The sequence below is a fragment of the Lycium barbarum genome, chromosome 4 (assembly GCF_019175385.1).
Source record: "Lycium barbarum isolate Lr01 chromosome 4, ASM1917538v2, whole genome shotgun sequence".
NCBI classification, from domain to species: Eukaryota; Viridiplantae; Streptophyta; class Magnoliopsida; order Solanales; family Solanaceae; genus Lycium; species Lycium barbarum.
Window position 1 is genome coordinate 131,544,991 of NC_083340.1, and position 20,736 is coordinate 131,565,726.

The 20,736-nt window shown below is 36.3% G+C and overlaps 2 protein-coding genes across 9 annotated transcripts; one reads left to right on the forward strand and one right to left on the reverse strand.

Moving 5' to 3' along the window:
• The first annotated feature begins 3,826 nt into the window (after window positions 1-3,826).
• LOC132636500 (uncharacterized) lies at window positions 3,827-16,690 on the forward strand. Of its 8 annotated transcripts, none has more exons than XM_060353397.1 (9): window positions 3,827-4,470; window positions 4,616-4,873; window positions 4,964-6,238; window positions 6,317-6,404; window positions 6,498-7,342; window positions 13,836-13,883; window positions 14,053-14,755; window positions 16,190-16,251; window positions 16,334-16,690. In XM_060353397.1, exons 3-5 carry the CDS (start codon window positions 5,817-5,819, stop codon window positions 7,320-7,322), a joined length of 1,335 nt encoding a protein of 444 aa, XP_060209380.1. In that variant the 5' UTR covers window positions 3,827-4,470; window positions 4,616-4,873; window positions 4,964-5,816; the 3' UTR covers window positions 7,323-7,342; window positions 13,836-13,883; window positions 14,053-14,755; window positions 16,190-16,251; window positions 16,334-16,690. The 8 variants fall into 8 exon arrangements, with proteins under 8 accessions (XP_060209380.1, XP_060209384.1, XP_060209378.1 ...); XM_060353401.1 differs by having other exon boundaries at window positions 14,053-14,110; window positions 14,583-16,251; XM_060353395.1 differs by having other exon boundaries at window positions 14,053-16,251.
• Window positions 16,691-18,415: 1,725 nt separating this feature from the next.
• On the reverse strand, window positions 18,416-20,278 carry LOC132637795 (uncharacterized; the record flags this gene model as incomplete). Its single annotated transcript, XM_060354832.1, has 1 exon — window positions 18,416-20,278. A coding segment is annotated over one exon (693 nt), but the record flags the coding sequence as incomplete, so codon positions are not given.
• Between the last annotated feature and the right edge of the window lie 458 nt (window positions 20,279-20,736).

Below are 20,736 nucleotides of genomic sequence, written 5' to 3' on the forward strand. Positions count from 1 at the left end.
GTTTTAGTTCTAATATATCTTTTCATATGTAAAAACTTAAAGGATGTACATCATTTAGGGTGTGTTCGGTATGGTTTTTCAATTTTCTCATGTTCGTTGAAAATATTTTCTTTAGAAAACAAGTTCTTTAAAAATGAGGAAAATGACTTTCCTAATGAAACTAGGGAAAGCAAGTCCACAAGTGACATTCCACCAATCACCACACTCGACCGAACCCCAACCACTCCATGCACACCACCCCACCCACTACCCCTCTACCAGCCCAACACCCCACCACCTCTTCACATTTTTTTTTTCAAATAGACTTTTTTTTTTACACCATCCCCCCCCCCCCCCTCAAAACCCCGGTTGTTTTACTTTTATAAAACATGAAAATTTTGTGTGTAAAATTGTTGTGGGTTGGGTGGTTGTGGGTAAGGAATTTTTTTATTTTTAATGATTTTTTAAAAAAAAGTAAAATAAAATATATAAAATAGAATCGGGAGGGGGTGAGTGGAGTGGTTGGGGGTAGCAGTGGTGTGGGTGAGGTGGGGTTGGGATGGGTGGTGGTATGGGGTAGGGGTGGGTGAAGATGTAGTGCGTTCAAGGGTGATTGTTGGGTGGTGAAGGGTGGGTGCAGGTGATAGGGGGTGGGGCTGGGGCTGGGGCTTAGGTAGGTATTTTCCGAAAAATATTTTCTATGAACTAACCGAACATGAGAAAATAAGTGAGAAATTCACTTATTTTCCACTATCCAACCGAACATGAGAAAATAAGTAGAAATTCACTTATTTTTCGAAAAATGTTTTCCAATTTTCTCATGTTCTTTTAGTCAAAAAATTTGAAAAATATTTTCTTTAGGAAAACAAGTTCCTCAAAAATGAGGAAAATAACTTCCCTAATAAAAGTAGGGAAAATAAGTCCACAAGTGCATGCCACTACCCCCACCCGACACACCAACACCATAACCCCCCGTCCTAAAAAAAAAAATTATAATTTTGTTTTGAAAAAAAAAGTTTTTTTTTTTTTTTTGGTTTTTTGCACCACCCACGCCTACCCCCACCCCCAACTACCAAACTCCAACTACTCCTGCAACCCATGCACCCTCCCCACAAACCACTCCCGCAACTCATGCACCACCCCCGCACCTTACCCCCCTCCCCAATTTTTTTTTTTTTACAAAACATTTCTTCTAGGTTTTCTACACCAACACATCCCCCCTCCCCCCCCCCCCCAACCATTTTTTTTCTTTTTTGTTAAAAAATGTTTTAAAAGTTTCCCTTTTTATTTTTTCACCCCACCCATCCCCACGACCGCCCCCCCCCCCCCTCCCGATACCCCACCACCCCTCCATTTTTTTTTCTAAAGTTTTGAGAAGTTTTCTTTTTTGATTCTCTACAGCCACCGCATGCACCCCCTACCCCCTTCCAAATTTTCTACTTCCTATTTAATTTTATCTTTATTAAAAAATTATAAAAATTGAAAGTTTGTGTGGTTAAAAATTAAGATTTTGGAGGGGGGGTGGGGTGTCCGGGGGGGGGGTGTAAAAATCCAAAATAAAAAGTAACTTTTAAAACTTTTTTTAAGAATTTTTTTTTTTGGGGGTGGGGGGGGGGGGGGGGGTGTCCCGCGGGGGGTGGGAGTGGGGGGTTGTGGTATAGAAAACCAAGAAAAGAAAATTAAAAACTTCAAAAAAAAATGGGTAGAGGGGTGAGTGTGGGGGTTGGTGTGGTATGGGTCCACTGTATGGGGGGGGGGGAGATGTGGTGGTGTAGAAAACCAGGAAAAAAAATTAAAAACTTCAAAAAGAAAAAAAATTGGGGGGAGGGGAGGGGGTGGTTGGGGTGGGGGGTTTGTGTGGTATGGGGAGGTAGGGTTGGGGTGGAGTTGGCGGGGCTTGGGTGGGTATTTTTCGAAAAATATTTTCTACCAACCAAACAAATATGAGAAAATAAGTAAGAAATTCACTTATTTTCCACTACCCAAAACGAACATGAGAAAATAAGTTGAAATTCACTTATTTTTCAAGATCACGTTTTCCTCCATATCGAGCACACCCGAAAAGAAAGTTGTAATGTTTTTTTTTTTTTTTTTGGGTTTTCTACACCCACCCCATCCCCACCAACCCCCCCGGGGGAGCACCCACCCCTCCAAAAAATATTTTTAGATTCTTAAAAAAGTTTTAAAAAGTTTTTTTTGATTTTTTACACCATCCCCCCTTCCCCCGCCCAACACCCCACCAACCCCTCAAGAAAATATTTTTTTAAAACATTTTTGAATTTTTTTTTTTGGTTTCCTACAACCCCCACCCCCTCCCTCCCCCGCCCCAACACCAAACCACCCTATCAAAAAAATTGACCTTTTTTTTAAAAAAAAAATTTAAAAGTTTTCTTTTTTGATTTTCTATCCCCGTCCTCTTGCCTGCACCCCTATCGCTCTAGAATTGTCTGCTTCATATTTAATTTTACCTTTATAAGAAATTTATTAAAATGGAAAGTTTGTGTGGTGAAAATTCACTTATTTTCCAGAACACACTTTCCATGAAAATATTTTTCTCCATACCGAACACACCCTTAATGGGAAATATTAAGTGGACATGATCAAGTAATATTTTTGTACATCATAAAATAAATATATTTAATTTCAAATAATATTTTAGATATATATATTAACTAAGATTGAGATCGATTGACAATAACGTGCAACTGCACGTTTATAGAAACTAGTTATATTAAAAGCATAAAGGACCTTAGAAATGTTGATTTAACTTTTTGTCCTTCATTAAAAGACTCTATAATAAACAAAATAGTTATTTAATATTTTCCTAATATTGAAAACTCAAAAATTCATTAAAATTTGACTATTAAACCTTTCCTTATTTGAATTATGTAGCTAAAATTTCGTATTATTATTATTATTATTATTATTATTATTATTTCTTTGGTTAAACTCGGATTATAATTATTACAGTATGAAGTCCTATCATTTAACACTTGTAAATCAATTACTCCTTCCGTCTCAAAATATTTGTCGCATTTTTCATTTACATGCTCATTAAGAAAGCATTTATTAGGTTAGCATTTTGACTATTTTAAAAAAGCTACTTAATTTAACTTGGTTAAATAAAATGATAAATATTTTAAGTTAAGTATTTTTAGTAAGGACGACAAATATTTTGAGACGGAGGGAGTAGAATTTTACCTCATATTAAAAAGAATCTCTACAATTCTATTAAGTACTAACTTCCTCATTAGGAGTGTTTCACCGTTTAACTACTTTAGATTCATATAAAAATTAAACTCTAAGACTGAAAGTTTATTGGGTTTAGGAGTGTTTTTTCCTGTTTAAGGAATTGTGCCGCAAGTCTGCAGCTTCTTCTCTTTCTCCTTTCAAAAGAAAAATAGTTGCAGCCATCGCTCCACACTGCATCTCTTTGCCCTTCGTCTTCTCTGGTAAATCTTCTCTTGTACTTCAATCTAGTTTTCTCCTCATACTTTCGCTGTCCTTTTCCTCTCTATTTGATTCTTAGCATCATAATACTGAGTTTTGATTTATGAATAAGAATGTATTGGGGCTTGATTTTTATATGTGGATTTGTTGGTACTTATTTCATTAATTTGGTTGCGATTCGGAGGAAGTTAATAAATAAGAAAGTTATAAATAAAACTCTTATTCACACCTGAAGCACAAGCCAAAGTTGAAACCCAAAAAATCTGGCCGCAGCTTGCCTTTTTGTTCTTGCAATAATTACTGGATGGAGTTTATCCACTGATTCCAGGCGACTCATAGCAGTAGTTTAAAGGCGTTTTGCCTTTTGGATGAAATAATACATCTAAAGGAATGGGATTAGGATACATTTCGATCCATGCTTGCAAAAATGATTGTGTGTTGTACTGGGCTGAACATAAAGATAAACAAGAGTGTCCACATTGTGGTACTTCGAGGTGGAAAATTGATAATGGAAGGAATAAAAAGATTCCTCATAAAGTCTTGCGCTATTTTCCGTTAAAGCCGAGACTTCAAAGGCTATTTATGTCTAAAAAAACAAGTGTGGACATGAGGTGGCATAAAGAAAAACATCTTGATGAAGAGAATGTGTTACGGCATCTCGCTGATTCTGAAGCGTGGAAAGAGTTGACAAGAATCATAAGTGGTTTGCACAAGAACCTCGTAATATAAGACTCGGTCTTGCAACTGATGGTTTTAATCCATTCGGTAACATGAGCACATCGTATAGTATGTGGCCTGTCATTCTCGTTCCTTATAATCTTTCCCCTTGGAAATGTTTTAAGGACCCATTCATGATGATGTCATTGCTTATTCCTGGTCCTCAAGCACCTGGAAAAGATATTGATGTTTATTTGCGTCCTTTGATTGATGATTTGAAAGAGTTATGGAGTGATGGTGTAGAGACACTTGATGCATCAACTGGGGAGTGCTTTAAGATGCATGCCGCTGTTTTATGGACCATAAATGACTTTTCAGCTTATGGTAGGTTGTGAAATTTCTTACTTTCACAGATTTTTAATAATCTATACTATTTATTATTAGACTACTGATATCATATTGTAAGAACAGTTGAAGGAGTCAAAGTTTTAGTTTTTTTTTTTTTGTAACTGACATATTGCATTACCAGGGAAATAGATACAGAGTTCGAACACAGGACCCCCTAGAAACAGGACAGAAAGCCCCAGTTCTAGTACTTCAATCATCTTTACATAGGCACTACAAAGCTAAAACAGCCTAAGGATAAAAATTAAACCTCTCACGCTGTTTTGCTAGTCGAGATGTTGGTGTCCCTCTACAATGGATATCTTGGATGATCTGGCCTCAGCAATGTGTCTTCTGTCCTCTTTGTGTTCTGAAATAGTCTTTGATTCCTCTCCTGCCTTAGGTAATAGACGCAGCCAGCTAATTGTATTTTCTCAAGGAGAAGAACTCTTCTTCTGCTACTGAACATATATTATCTTTTTTTATGAATTAGGTAATTTATCTGGATGGAGCACTAAGGGATACATGGCATGTCCTACTTGCAATAAGGATGCACCTTCACAGAGGGTAAGAAGTAAAATTTGTTACATGGGTCACCATCGGTATCTTGAAGCTAGCCACCCATGGAGAAGAAGCAAGAAATTTGATGGGAAGACAGAAAAAAGAATAAAACCAAAAGAGCTCTCAGGAGATGATGTCTTGCAACAATTGGATTTACTCAGTACTTATAAACCAGGAAAACACTCAAATAATAAGAAAAATAAACGTGTTCCTGAAGAGTTGAATTGGGTGAGGAGAAGTATTTTATTTGAGTTACCATATTGGAAGAGCTTGAAGTTGCGGCATAATTTAGATGTCATGCACATAGAAAAGAACATTTGTGAGAGTATTCTGGGGACTTTATTAAATATTGATGGGAAAACTAAGGACACATATAAAGCAAGACAAGATCTTAAGGATATGAACATAAGAAAAGAACCATGGTTGCAACATGATGGTTCTAGTTGTACAATGCCAGCTGCTTGTTATAATATGTCAAAAAAAAGAGAAAAAAAAAGTTTTGGGCATTTGTAAAAGATGTTAAATTTCCTGATGGTTATGCTTCAAATATCTCAGGGTGTGTAAGTGAGGATGATGGTAAAATAAGTAGACTCAAAAGTCATGACTATCATGTCCTGTTACAACGAGTGCTACCTATTGCTATTCGTGGATTTGAAAATAAAAATGTCTCTTCATCATTGATTGAGTTAGGCGATTTCTTCCAACGATTATGTTGTAAGACATTGAGACGAGATGACTTAGAACAACTTGAAAGGGATATAATTGTTATATTATGTAAGCTTGAGATGATCTTTCCACCTGCTTTTTTCGATGTTATGGTACATTTGGCTGTGCATTTACCACGAGAGGCTATGTATGGGGGACCAGTACAATATCGTTGGATGTACAAAATTGAGAGGTTCTTGTGCAAGCTTAAGCGTTATGTGCGAAACAAGGCACGACCAGAAGGTTCTATTGCAGAAGGCTATATTATTGATGAATGTTTGACATTTTGCTCTATGTATCTTACCGGCATCGAAACTAGATTTAATCGTGAAGATCGAAATGATGATGGATCTAGCAAGAAAGATGAACCTGTTCTAGACATATATTCAAAGAGTGCTAGACCATTTGGAGATGGAGATTATGATGCCATACCAAGGAAAGATCTTGATATGGCTCGGTGGTATGTGTTGAATAATTGCGAAGAAGCAGAATATTTTCTTCAGTGAGTAATTTTTCTATTTATATATTGATATTTTTATTTTTTTAATACTATTTCTAAATAATTTTTTTTTACATGCAGAGAGCATAAAGAAGAGTTGGTGAAACAAGATGTTGGGAATATAGAAGAGAAACACAGAGAACAATTTCCTTTATGGTTTAAAAGGAAAGTAAGTGATTTTAAGATAATAATCATGTTGTTGTGTTTAAATTTTAATCTTTTTCTTCTTTACTAATTGAACGCTATATTTTTTTAATCATAGATTTTGAAATTATATAATAAGGACAAGTCAATGTCTATCAAGAAATTATATCCTTTGGCAATGGAATCTGATGTGCGTGGAAGAAAACATACTGGCTATGTTATAAATGGTGTTAGGTATCTTATTCAACGACGCGATGAATTACGTAAAAGTCAGAATTGTGGTATAGTTGTTGCAGGCTATCATGAAAATGAGTTGATTGATTTTTATGGTATTATAACTGACATCATTGAGTTAGAGTATGTTGATGAGAATCGAGTTTTTCTATTTAAATGCAAGTGGTTTGATCTTCGCAAGAAAACAGGGATGCAAAAAGATAAACATTTTACGAGCATATGTGTTAAAAGATTTTGGTATGAACATGATTCTTTCGTACTAGCTACTCAAGCAAAACAAGTATTTTACATTGATGACCCAAAATTGGGGGAAAATTGGCGAATTGTGCTCAAATTTCAAGATAGACACTTATATGATGTCCCGGAGAAGGAAAATTCAGAGACAGAAAGTGATGAGTCGCATATTACAAATAATGATGTGTATCAAGACATGTCACTTGAAAGTAATTCGATTGTCAATGATACGGTGGATATGTTGAGTAAACTACATAGAGATGATGTTGAACCGATTACCCTGTATACAAATGTAATTGAATTGGAGGCTCAAACAAAACCAGAAGTTGAAGTTGATTATATCGAAGAAGATTCTGACCAAGAGGATGAGACTATGGTAGAGTACATAAGTGATAATGAGGAGAATGGAGGTAATACTAGTACTAATGACGATGAAGCTGATAGCACAGGTGATGGCGACGACATTGGCTTGTGATGTAATCTCATAATAGTAAGGTTAGTTACCTGTTAATAGTTCTTCTGAGTTTTGTATCTTGTTTAGCGGATTTCAGGGGGATGACTTTCATAAGTTATTTGCAGATTTTGTCTGATTGAATTTTGTATATATTCTTGTGTTTGAAAACTGTAAAAGTAGCGACCTTATATGGATTTATCCGCTATGACTGCACTTTTTTTATCCCAAAAAAAAAAAAAAAAACATATCGAGCAGAAGAAGAACCAGAGTAGTGAAAGAAATTTTTGGCTGATAAAATGAGCTTCTGGTTGCTATGTTGTTAGGAGGGTCCCTAATTTCTAACTTGGAGAATTTGAAGGTGCATCACCAAGATGCCACTCTTGACTATGTGTTATCGTTTAAATATACTATTTGCTACTTCGGAGTAAATAACTCTATATTCCCAAAGTTACTATTTTGAATTTCCTTTGTAACGTTTCGTAAATGAATCATATAATAAATGACTTGAAATATGAAGGTAAGAATGTCTTTCTTTTGAAAATTCTTACCAGCAAATTAATTTATAAGATCAGTGCCATCTATCAATCTATATCGCCCTCTATCGATTTTTTGTGCACAATATGTTCTTTTCATTTTCTTTTGGTTGGAAAAGAGCTAGTTACTTGCAGTCTTTCATAATAAGTTATTTGAAAAAAATATTATCATAATTTATTTGCCGACTTTCACAATAAGTTATGTACACAAAATGTTCATTTTCTTTAACTACCTTATTTTCCTACTTTATATATCTGGATAGTGTTGTGCCTTATAATTGACACTGTTATGTGAATGTAATCACCAGAATCTTGTGTGAATACACTCCTTCATATATATCATTTTGATTCTCAATTTCTCATTGAACTTATGATTTTAGCTATTTGGAATCTCTCAGGTGCCAGATTTTGTATTGTTGTGTTTTTCCATTCTGCTTATTTGCTTGTAAAAGATTAGATTACCTCTCTGCTCCAGCCCTCTGTGGGGTCCAGTCCCCTATCCCATATTTTAAGAAAGGGAGATTTTTCTTCCTTTGACAAATTATACATTGGCAACAATTGTGGACTTGGCTAACAAGCCAATTTCTTTGTTCACATTTTCATGATGTAAGCGCTTACCTCATCATAATCGTGATGTAAGCGCTTACCTCACCATAGGAAATTCATTCCTATAAATAGGCAGCTTATGGTTCATTTGTAACACACCAAAATCTCAGACAATACATCTGAGTGAGAGCAAAAGTGAGGTATTCCATAGACTGTAAGAAAATAGTCGGTGAAGAAAAATAGAGTGTGAGTGATATTGTAGTGAGGTGGGAAAATCAAAAGAGTGTTATTTATTTTGAGGGTGTAGTGGTCTTAGGAGTATTTGTACTCGTTACTACACAGTGTAAAATTCCTTACTATAGTGATATCAGCTGCTCCTCTTGGCCGTGGTTTTTCCCTTATTCAGAAGGGTTTCCACGTAAAATCTTGGTGTCATTATTGCTGCATTTTATTCTTGCTGATTTAACCATAACTGAGTGTTCCGCGTTTATCACTAATACCGTGAATATTATTTTGCGGGTCTATTTTATTCCCAACAAGTGGTATCAGAGCCAAGGTTCTGTCTGAGTATGCTCTGTGGTTGCAGCACAGTCTGAACTTCCACATCAGAAAAGAATTACTTTGGTCTTCGAATAAAATAATATTTGTATTTGTGATAAACGATGGAAGCCAACACTAGTAGAATGGTTACTTTGAGTGGCGTAAATTATGCCATTTGGAAGGGCAAAATGGAAGATTTGCTCTATGTCAAGAATTTTCATCAACCTGTCTTTGGAAATAAAAAGCCTGATAATAAATCAGATGAAGAGTGGAATTTGTTGCATCGGCAGGTTTGCGGCTTTATTAGACAGTGGGTTGACGATAATGTGTTGAACCATATTTCTGGAGAGACACATGCTCGGACCCTATGGGAGCATCTTGAAAGTTTGTATGCTCGAAAAACTGGTAATAACAAGATGTTTCTGATAAAGCAAATGTTGGGTTTAAAATACCACGATGGTTCCGCAATGACAGATCATCTGAATATTTTTCAGGGGATCATGAACCAGTTATCTGCTATGGGTATTAATTTTGATGAAGAAATTCAAGGCTTATTTCTACTTGGTTCCCTACCAGATTCTTGGGAAATTATTAGAACTTCATTATCAAATTCTGCTCCGGATGGTGTGATCTCTATGGATCTTGCCAAGAGCAGTCTTTTAAATGAAGAGATGAGAAGAAAATCTCAAGGTTCCTCCTCATCAGATGTCTTGGTGACTGACACTAGGGGGAGAGGCAAGAATCGTGGTTCTCAAAATAGAGAACATCATAGAAGCAAATCCAGAAGCAGACTTAAAGATATTGACTGCTATCATTGCGGGAAAAAAGGGCACACAAAGAAGTTCTGTCGGATTTTGAAAAAAGAGAATAGAGAAAAGGAGGAAAAGAAAGAAGATGGCAATCGTGTTGCCGCTGTCACTACAGAAGATCTTGTTACTGTCCTTGATGCGGATCTGATAAATATTGCTTGTGATGAGTCAAGCTGGGTTGTGGACAGTGGTGCCGCATCTCATGTGACATCAAGGAAGCAATTTTTCTCATCCTATACTCCGGGTGACTTTGGAACTTTGAGTATGGGTAATGAGACTGTATCCAGGGTGGCTGGTGTTGGAACGATTTGTTTGAAAACTAGTATTGGAACTAAACTAGTTTTAAACAATGTAAAGCATGCACCTGATGTTCGTTTGCACTTGATCTCTGTTGGTGTTTTGGATGATGAGGGATATGTCAGTACCAATGGTGCTGGAAAGTGGAAGCTTACTAAAGGTTCCATGATTGTGGCTCGTGGCGAAAAGCGTCGTGGTCTATACTGGACTACGGCCTCTACCTGTGTTGATATGGTGAATGCAGTTGAGAGCAATAGCTCTTCAACGTTATGGCATAAGAGGCTTAGCCACATTAGCGAGAAAGGACTAAATGTTCTGGCCAAAAAGAAATTATTGTCAAATTTCGAAAGTGCTAAATTAGAAAAGTGTGAGCACTGCTTGGCTGGAAAACAAAATAGAGTTTCTTTCAAGTCTCATCCTCCTTCAAGAAAGACAGAGTTGCTTGAGTTGGTGCATTCAGATTTATGTGGTCCAATGAAGACAAGGACTTTGGGTGGTGCACTTTATTTTGCTACCTTTATTGATGATTGCTCAAGGAAACTTTGGGTCTACGTCTTAAAGACTAAAGACCAAGTGTTGGGTGTCTTTAAGCAGTTTCAGGCCTCAGTTGAAAGAGAAACTGGAAAGAAGCTGAAGTGTATTCGTACTGATAACGGTGGTGAATATTGTGGACCGTTTGACGAATACTGCAAGCAACAGGGTATCAGACACCAGAAGACTCCTCCTAAGACTCCTCAGCTTAATGGTTTAGCAGAGAGGATGAACAGGACCTTGATGGAAAGAGTCAGATGTTTGCTTTCTGAAGCAAAGTTGCCGAATTCCTTTTGGGGTGAGGCTTTATTGACCGCTGCACATGTTATTAATCTATCTCCTGCGGTTGCTTTGCAAAGTGATGTTCCAAACAGAGTTTGGTATGGAAAGGATGTTTCCTATGACCACTTGAAAGTGTTTGGTTGTAAAGCTTTTGTACATGTGCCTAAAGATGAAAGGTCGAAATTAACTGCCAAGACAAGGCAGTGCATCTTCATTGGTTATGGCCTTGATGAGTTTGGTTACAGGCTATATGATCCAATTGAGAAGAAGGTTGTGAGAAGCCGTGATGTTATCTTCATGGAGGATCAAACCATTGAAGATATTAACAAAGCGGAGAAGATAAAATCTTCAAGTTCTGAAGGTTTAGTTAATCTTGATCAAGTTCCTCATACAAATGCTGATGAAGTTGGTGGGCTCGATGACGATGGTGATGCCCAGAATCATGTTCCAGATCAACATGTTGATGATAATAACGATGCTGCTATTGATGAAGTAGATGCTCCTACTCATGAAGTCGTGGATGAGTCAGATATTCCACTTAGAAGGTCTACTAGACAGCATGTTCCTTCTTCCCGTTATTCACCTAATGAGTATGTATTACTCACTGATGGGGGAGAACCTGAATGTTATGAGGAGGCCATGGAAGATGAGCACAAGGATCAATGGATTGAAGCCATGCAAGATGAGATGAAATCTCTGCGTGAGAACCATACTTATGAGTTGGTGAACTTGCCTAAGGGCATGAGAGCTTTGAAGAACAAGTGGGTGTTCAAAGTTAAAGCCGAAGAACACAGCTTGAAGCCCAGATACAAAGCTAGATTGGTTGTTAAGGGATTTGGTCAAAGGAAAGGTATTGACTTTGACGAAATATTTTCTCCTGTCGTGAAAATGTCCTCCATTCGGACAGTTCTTGGTTTGACTGCTAGTCTTGATTTGGAGATTGAGCAGATGGATGTGAAGACTGCTTTTCTTCATGGTGACTTAGAAGAGGAGATTTATATGGAACAACCTGAAGGCTTCAAGGCAAAAGGTAAAGAAAATCTTGTATGCAAACTCAAGAAGAGTCTCTATGGATTGAAGCAAGCTCCCAGACAGTGGTACAAGAAGTTTGAGTCTGTTATGGGGGAGCAAGGCTACAAGAAGACTTCTTCAGATCACTGTGTGTTTGTACAAAGATTTTCTGATGGTGACTTTATCATCCTTCTGCTATATGTGGATGATATGTTGATTGTAGGCAAAAATGCTTCCAGGATTGACGAGTTGAAGAAACAGTTGAGTAAGTCTTTTGCAATGAAAGACTTGGGTCATGCTAAGCAGATTTTGGGCATGAGAATTACTCGTTCGAGAGATGAAAAGAAGCTTTATTTGTCGCAGAAAAAGTACATAGAACGTGTACTAGAGCGCTTCAATATGAAGAGTGCTAAGTGGGTTAGCACACCTCTTCCTGGTCATCTGAAATTGAGCAAAAAGATGTGTCCTACAACAACAGAGGAAAAACAGAGAATGGCCAAGATTCCTTATTCCTCTGCCGTCGGAAGTTTAATGTATGCAATGGTATGCACTCGACCAGATATTGCTCATGCAGTCGGTGTTGTTAGCAGATTTCTCGAAAATCCAGGGAAAGAGCATTGGGAAGCTGTGAAGTGGATACTCAGGTATCTAAGAGGAAGATCAGATGAATGCTTGTGTTTTGGAGGATCAAATCCAATTTTGAAGGGCTATACAGATTCTGATATGGCAGGTGACCTTGATAACAGAAAATCCACTACTGGATATTTGTTTACTTTTTCAGGGGGAGCTATATCATGGCAGTTAAAGTTGCAGAAGTGTGTTGCACTATCTACAACGGAAGCGGAGTATATTGCGGCTACTGAAGCTGGCAAAGAGATGATATGGCTCAAGAGATTCCTTCAAGAACTTGGATTGCAGCAAATGGAGTATGTTGTCTATTGTGACAGTCAGAGTGCAATAGACTTGAGCAAGAACTCCATGTACCATGCGAGAACAAAACACATCGATGTCAGATATCATTGGATTCGTGAGCAATTGGAAAGCGAATTGTTCCAAGTCAAGAAGATTCACACGAATGAAAATCCTGCAGATATGCTGACCAAGGCGGTACCGAGAGACAAGTTCGAATCGTGCAAAGAACTTGTCGGCATGCACTCAAATTAGAAGCCAGTGTACCCTCCTTCAGGTGAATGGGACTGGAGGGGGAGATTTGTGGGGTCCAGTCCCCTATCCCATATTTTAAGAAAGGGAGATTTTTCTTCCTTTGACAAATTATACATTGGCAACAATTGTGGACTTGGCTAACAAGCCAATTTCTTTGTTCACATTTTCATGATGTAAGCGCTTACCTCATCATAATCGTGATGTAAGCGCTTACCTCACCATAGGAAATTCATTCCTATAAATAGGCAGCTTATGGTTCATTTGTAACACACCAAAATCTCAGACAATACATCTGAGTGAGAGCAAAAGTGAGGTATTCCATAGACTGTAAGAAAATAGTCTGTGAAGAAAAATAGAGTGTGAGTGATATTGTAGTGAGGTGGGAAAATCAAAAGAGTGTTATTTCTTTTGAGGGTGTAGTGGTCTTAGGAGTATTTGTACTCGTTACTACACAGTGTAAAATTCCTTACTATAGTGATATCAGCTGCTCCTCTTGGCCGTGGTTTTTCCCTTATTCAGAAGGGTTTCCACGTAAAATCTTGGTGTCATTATTGCTGCATTTTATTCTTGCTGATTTAACCATAACTGAGTGTTCCGCGTTTATCACTAATACCGTGAATATTATTTTGCGGGTCTATTTTATTCCCAACACCCTCTACTCTGACTTTTGCCGCATTAAAAGTTCAATGGAGTTGTATCTTACCTTCAATTTAGTGTCATTTCTCAGTTTCTTCCCTTTAGCATTTTAGTTTCATGCAAGTATCCTCAGTTGTGGCATTAACTATTTTCATAAGGTAATAGAGTTGGCTAAAATTTTCCAGGTATAACATCCCTTATGTGTCCTCAGCCAGTGGTGGTGACATGATCCTGTATGTTGCTTCTTCTCAGTGAATTAGGAGGATGATTTCTGAATATAACTTATATTGTTCGTGAAACGTAGGAGTTGGGTTTAAATATTTTGACTAGAGAATAAAGCTTAGGAGTTGGTAAAAATCAGGTTTTTATTCAAAGATCTTATTGATTCTTTTCTTTTTGCAGCCAAGTGATGTAGATGGTGAACCTACATCACCCATGGACACAAGAAGATCATCCGGTGGTAGTAATCCTAATGACAACTATTAAAGTTCGTTGAATTTGGATTAAATATATGAAAATGTGATTGTGTGGTTAGAATGGATGTTAGAATGGCTGGAGTGAATATTGGGTTTAAATTTAGTTTGTAAGGCTGATGATCGTACTTTATGATGATATTTTTGTGTTGTTAAAATATGTTGATATTTCTTATAGTTAATATGCCTTTTTGGGTTTGATTATGAGGTCTATAGGTTAATATGCCTTTTTAGATTTGAAATGAATTTGGGGAGCCATTTCTTATGCTCAAAGTGGCGAGAAATGTGATAAAGTTGAATCACGTCGTGCCACGATGTTAAATGTGGCACTTGATGGGAGACAACCTATCGATTTCAAAATTCTTAGTCGTTTTTTGAAATTTTCTTTTTTAGAATAGTTTATTATATTATTTTTTACTAATATACCAAGTTTCATGTTATTTGGAATTAATTGGACAGGTTTAAGGGGTTGAAGTTGGTTAAAATAGTGCAAAACTTTTCTTGGTTAAAATAGTGCAAAAGTTTTCTTGCTTAAAACAGTGCAAAGTTCTCTGCCAGTTACATGGAGGGCAGGCACAAAGAAGTCGCAAAGTGTTTTGTGGTTCAGATGGTTTGCCTTATTTTGGGTCCAAGTAAGTGTTAGACCATTCACCTCTCCTATTTATTTCACTGTAACTCCCAGTTCCCCGACTCCCCTACACCTTTCACGACCACGAGGTATGCTCCTCTTCTCTTCTCTTTATCTCCCTCTCCCTTGCTTTCTCTTTGCTGGCAGAATTTTGTTTTCATCATTTCTATACCTGTGGTTTCTTTGTGTGGAATTTAGATAACAAATCGTGAGAATCTGGTGCTGTTGTTTGATCGTGATGAATATATGATTGTTGAACTATAATTACCACTTTTGGGGAGGGTAACTCTATTATCCCGTTGTCACAAAAAAGTTGGTTAAAGTTATGCACATAACCGGTTCGATATATTGTCTGAAAGACGATTTCATTCGCCAATGAAGTCTAGGTAACCAGGTGAAATTAGGAGATGCGTAGAAGTGCGTTTTGGGTAGTGCCGGTTGGCTTTAAAGTGTTCTGTTAAGATTTGACCAATTTATAAGGAAATGAAAATTGGGGAGAGGAAAAGTGTTACACGGAGCAGTATGCTAATCTATAGCCATGAATTTTGAATTGCTGAATTGCATTCTTTTATTTGTTTTCTTGAGTTGAGCCTTTGATAAACATGATCTTCATTTTATTGTATGATCAATGAATTCTGTCAGTAAACTGAATGGTCAATCACTGTGGTAAGCACCTGCATGTAGCTTACGGCGATTCTGGAATTCATTGTTTCCGGAAAAATGTGCACGGTTAAGGGCACATGAAAAGTTTATGTGCGCCAACTTTTGAAATTCTATTTTCTGAAAATAAGTAGACAATGAATAGTGATGTTCCAAAATTCACTTGTTTCTGAAGGTCCTTTTTAGATGCGCTTAATTTTAATTTCCCATTCTGACAAAGATGGTCATTATAGGTGACAGAGTGTGCTATCCTTTAAAAGAAAAGTATTACAATTCTAAAGTGAAAATCGTGTCTATATGTAATAATGTAAATGTGTGGTATACCTTTTCCACTTAATATAATCTGAGTAAGACAACAGGAATAGAGGAAGGCATAAACAATTAGTCTACTGCTTCTTGGATTGTGTTTTGCTAGTAGTTTTTATGCTTTAGATCCTAGCTTCTGTGGGAGTAATATCTCCATCCGTGCAAGAAACTCTTATTGTTCACATAGCTTGTTTTAATATTTGAGGATCTAGTACATCTTACAACATGTTTGAGGTCAAAATATATGCTTGTGAGGATTGGTTTGCACCTGATGCTTGTATGATGAGCCTAGAAAAACATCCTTGGGAGTTGGGAGAGTTGTAGCATCTCACTACTTATGCTATATTTTGCTTCCCTGTAGCATTACTTTAAAGATATCAAAGTAGTATAATGTTTTAAATACCTGTTTCTATAATATATAAATCGCTATATTGAACTTATAGCTAATTTTCTTTTGTTTGTGGAAATACAGGACCAACAACAAGCTTGTAAGACAAGACGAAGCAGAGCCATTCATGGGCTTGGGTCGTTTTGGTATGTTAGTTGTAATTTTGTCTTCTGGTTCATTAATCACTCAACTCCTTTTACTCACCTTTTTTCCCTTATACTGCTTCAGCTCGAGCCTATTTGCTGGGATACAACTGCGATGATGAGAAAGAATTGGAAGCGGCTTTGCGCTTTTGCTGATTTAACTGTTTATTACCGCCGAAGGATGTTGTGGGTTGTTAAGGATCCTTTCACCTTGAACCAGAGGTCTCGAGTTCTAATTTCGGAAATGAGGATCATCTCGGTAGGAAGCACTCACCCACCCCCCTCCTAGCGGGCCTTCTCGGCGCGTTCGGATTAGTCGGGTGGATCTTCAGCATGTTCAAAAATGGAACAATTTACAGTTTTGTTTATCATGTAATTATGACTTGTATAATTTAAGTTAAAATTTTAAAATCTTATATAGTTTTTCACTTAATATTCTGCATCTGGGTGTTGCTTTTCTCGACCTATCATTTGACTATCCATAAAAATAAAGCAGAAGATAAGATGATGGGTGTATTCAGTACAAAGGAAACCTTTTTTATGCAAAATATTTTCTAAAACATTTCCTAATTTTTAAGAAACTTGTCTTCTTAGAGAAACTGTTTTTCAAAACATTTTGATTGACCAAACATGAGACAATTTTCTTGATGATTGGTGCATTAATGGCATATTCTGGGTTACAGCGTTGCCTCTATTTCTTGTGATGTTGGGAAGGTCTGAAGGTGTTGAGAAGACTTCTTTTAGATTCCTCTTCTTGTTATAATAATTATTATATTGCTGGAACGAGTTAACTAAAATTGACAAGCAAAGAATGTCCACAAAAGGCAAAATGACTAAATTATGTGAAAGGTTAAACTGCATTTCTTGGTCTACCTTCTCACCATCTTTGTTACCTTTCTGAATCCAGTTCAAACAGTAGTATAAATTTATCCATTCATTCTAAAATATTTGTTAAGCATAGTGGTCAAGACTTAGTATAACATGTTGGCCTTCCATTTATTTGATTAATAAAAGTGCAGAAAGTTTCTTTTAGCTGGCCTCATAGTTTTTCTTTCAGTTATCCGTAGATTGAAGACGCGAAAAGATGAAGAAAATAGAATCGAAATTGCACTATTCAACTACGAAATTTAAGTTGTCACCATTTGAAAATTATATTTTTTTGTGACAATTTCGTTGTGACTAAACTGTAGGTTGAGTAGAGATAAATAATACAATTGTTACTAATTGTTCTAACTATTAGTGACAAAAATTAAAGGCACAATTAAATATAAAATTCTGTAGCTAAAGTTTGGAATGATTAACTACAAATTCTAACTTGTCCCTAATGTATCAACATAGTTTTTGCGACAAAAGTTTTCGTCTCCAAATTTTAGTGGTATATTAGTTAAAAATATGTGTATAGGCATTTTATCTCTTTTATTATGTAATATGGTTATGTCGCTTGTCAGTAGTATGGTCTAGTATTTCAAAGAAAATTATGCTTGCAGGGGATATCTATTGACGGATAAAACTCTAATTTTTATTTTGTTTAGATCGAGATGTGTCTGAATCTTTTTCTTTATAACTACAATTTTTTTGTAGCCAATAATTGCACTATTCAACTATGAAATTTAAGTCGTAGCCATTTCAAATTTATATTTTTTGTGACAAAATTGCATTGTGACTAATTTGTAAGTTGAACAGAGACAAATAATATAATTGTCACTAATTGTTCGAACTATTAGTGACAAAAATTAAAGTCACAATTAATTATAAAATTATGTGGCTAAAGTTTACAATGGTTAACTACATATTTTAATTTGTCACTAATGTATCAACATAGTTTTTGCGACAAAAGTTTTTTGTCTAAAACATTTAACTTATTTTAGGACGAAAATTAGTTTGTCACAAATTGGGTACATCATTAATGACAAAATAATCTGTTACTAATAACTTTAAATTCGTGGCTAATAGTACTCAATAAATGGCGCCAACGCTTTTTTTGGAGGAAAACTTTAGGGGACAAAACTTTGCTACGAATTTTTGTGTTTCGTCACTAAAAATATACGCCTCATGTATTTAAGGACGAAATGAAACTTTTGTCACGAATAGTGAACATTTAGTGACGAATTTTTCGCCGTAGCTAGTATTTTCGTAGCTAAATATCATATTTCTTGTAGTGTATGTATGAGTATGCTTTGTGGGGGTCATTATAACATTTTTGATGACATCATCTTTTTTAGTGGCATAAAAAAAGCCCTAAAAGTTCTTAAAATTTACTAAAATGTGTGACAATTTATAAAGTTATAAAAATTTCAAGTAAGGGTAAAAAGGGATAAAAAAAAATCATGTAAGGACTACAAAAAATGAGGATTCTCCCTTATATATAGTAGTAATATCTACGCTCTATGTCGAAAGTTCCGAATTGGATGAACCTGAAGCCCAAAGGCTACATCCACCCCTACTTGGACTCCAACTATTCAAACTTCAAAGTGGTAAAAATTTATTTGCACCAGGTGTTTAACCCAAATCATATTAATTTACCATGATAGATGATTTAATTATGTGATAATATGTATTCGTTAACCATAATTAAGTTTTCAAAAATCATAAAGAAACACAAGGCGTACATCTAATAATTTGATACTATAATTTACTAGTGCAGATAAGTTTTTACCATTCGAAGTCGTGGCAGGAGAGAGGCTTTGTCAGTAGGTCAACATGCTCATCCTTTAATTTGTTGAAGTGTGAGCAGCTCGAAATTGACCCCATTACACCATAAAATGATTAAAGTGGTGATCAATTTCCAAATTTTTCATCCGTGAATGGAAGACAAGATACGTAGAAGGATAAGATCGACAGGAGATTTTGGACCCAACACAGTTCAACACCACTGGAAGCGACTGATTTATACTCAGCTTTGGTGAAAGCTACAAACCCTCTGTTTCTTGGATTGTCAAGAGGGTCAAAAATACTGAAATGTCTTGTTCAAAAGGGTGACTATGCCAGCGTAAGTTCGGATGTGCACACTGCACTAAATGAAAGTCTTCAGGTTCCAAGGTGTCCCAATCTATTCTACCTAAGAACTATTGACAACGCGTCATGCATGTACACTATGATTATATCATCGAGCTCAGAGCAACCAAGAGACCTTTTTTGTATGGTTAGAGCAACCAAAATATTAAATTTTGAACCCAATAAATTGAGTTCAATATTAAGAACTTTAGAAGTTGAGCTCATCAAGTTCAAACTCTCCGGCAAGGGATCATTGGAAACATTCACATCGGATGAGGTGGAAATCAGAAGTGTATATCAAACAAATAAATGTAATTACACATGGAAAGAATCAGATTATTAACTATTGACGAGGAGTCATGTAAGCTGAAATTGTATCATCGAGGCCATAGCAACCATGCCAACCAAGTAGACCTTGCTTATATGGCAAGGAAGTTTTCTTCTTCATATCTTGCAACATCTCCTTCTTCATCTTGTAATGCAATTCATGAGCCGAAATCGGTCTCCTCATCTTCCTCCTCGAACTCAATTCCGATGAATTCTTCACATTTTCTTGACGGATTTTCTTCACTAGAGAATACTTGTTTAACTCTTCTGTACTGCTACTTGCTCGACTCTCAGAAGCACTTCTGAATAGCAATAAGTCTTTCAACTTCCAACTATTCCATAGCGATATCAACGATGAAACAGAGGATTCTGTTTTTTCTTGATCAATACTTTCATCATCATCATCAATTAACAATAAATCCGATACTCTCAGAGGAGATAATGATCTTGTTGATCTCGTCGCTTTGTGTCTACAGGAACCTGAAGAATTATTTCTTATAGAGTTTTGAGTTCTTTCCTTGGCTTCTACAATTGGTTCAATTGTGCTCTTTTTATTATGTTTGAACCTCCGCTTTGGTGATATCGGGGACTCAAAGGGCGAATTTATTAAAGGCTTGATTTTTCCGCCATCAAAAAGCTCGTCAGCTGCTGGTATTACTGAGCTTTTCTCCAATTCATGTCCGCCATCAAGGTCATTGTAATGTGTAGGTTAGTTTCTCTATATAGGGCGGATATACGAGTAGGACTTGTTGGGGCACTGAAAAAGAATGCTGTCCCAAAATGTTGAGGACTCGAAGGAGCACTTATATAAGGAGTAGTACCAGCACTGTCAAAGTTGAAATCTATCATTTCCATATTCATTTAATTTCTGTATATGAAATTGTTGTGGATGTTTTGCTTTGGTGAGAAGAAAGGGAAATTAGTTTTGAGAAAAATGGTGCAGAGAGAGTGATGATATATACTGTGAGAAATACTGAGAGATGTAGGGGAGAGGAGTGGAAGTTAGGAAAGAGGAAGGAAAGTGATGATTTTACTTAATATCTATATATATATATATATATATATATATATATATATAATTGCAAGACATAGACCAGGTGACGTGGCATGTCTCAAAAGCTTAGAAAGTCATTTATTTTATTTTTTTGTCATTTTTTGGCCTTTTTC

What these genes read in the sequence shown, in the direction of transcription:
- LOC132636500 (XM_060353395.1), top strand. Translation starts at nt 5,817, where the DNA reads ATGATCTTTCCACCTGCTTTTTTCGATGTTATGGTACATTTGGCTGTG. An exon ending in GAAGCAGAATATTTTCTTCA is followed by an intron (nt 6,239 to 6,316) that starts GTGAGTAATTTT and finishes TTTTACATGCAG; the next exon opens with AGAGCATAAAGAAGAGTTGG. An exon ending in CTTTATGGTTTAAAAGGAAA is followed by an intron (nt 6,405 to 6,497) that starts GTAAGTGATTTT and finishes TTTTAATCATAG; the next exon opens with ATTTTGAAATTATATAATAA.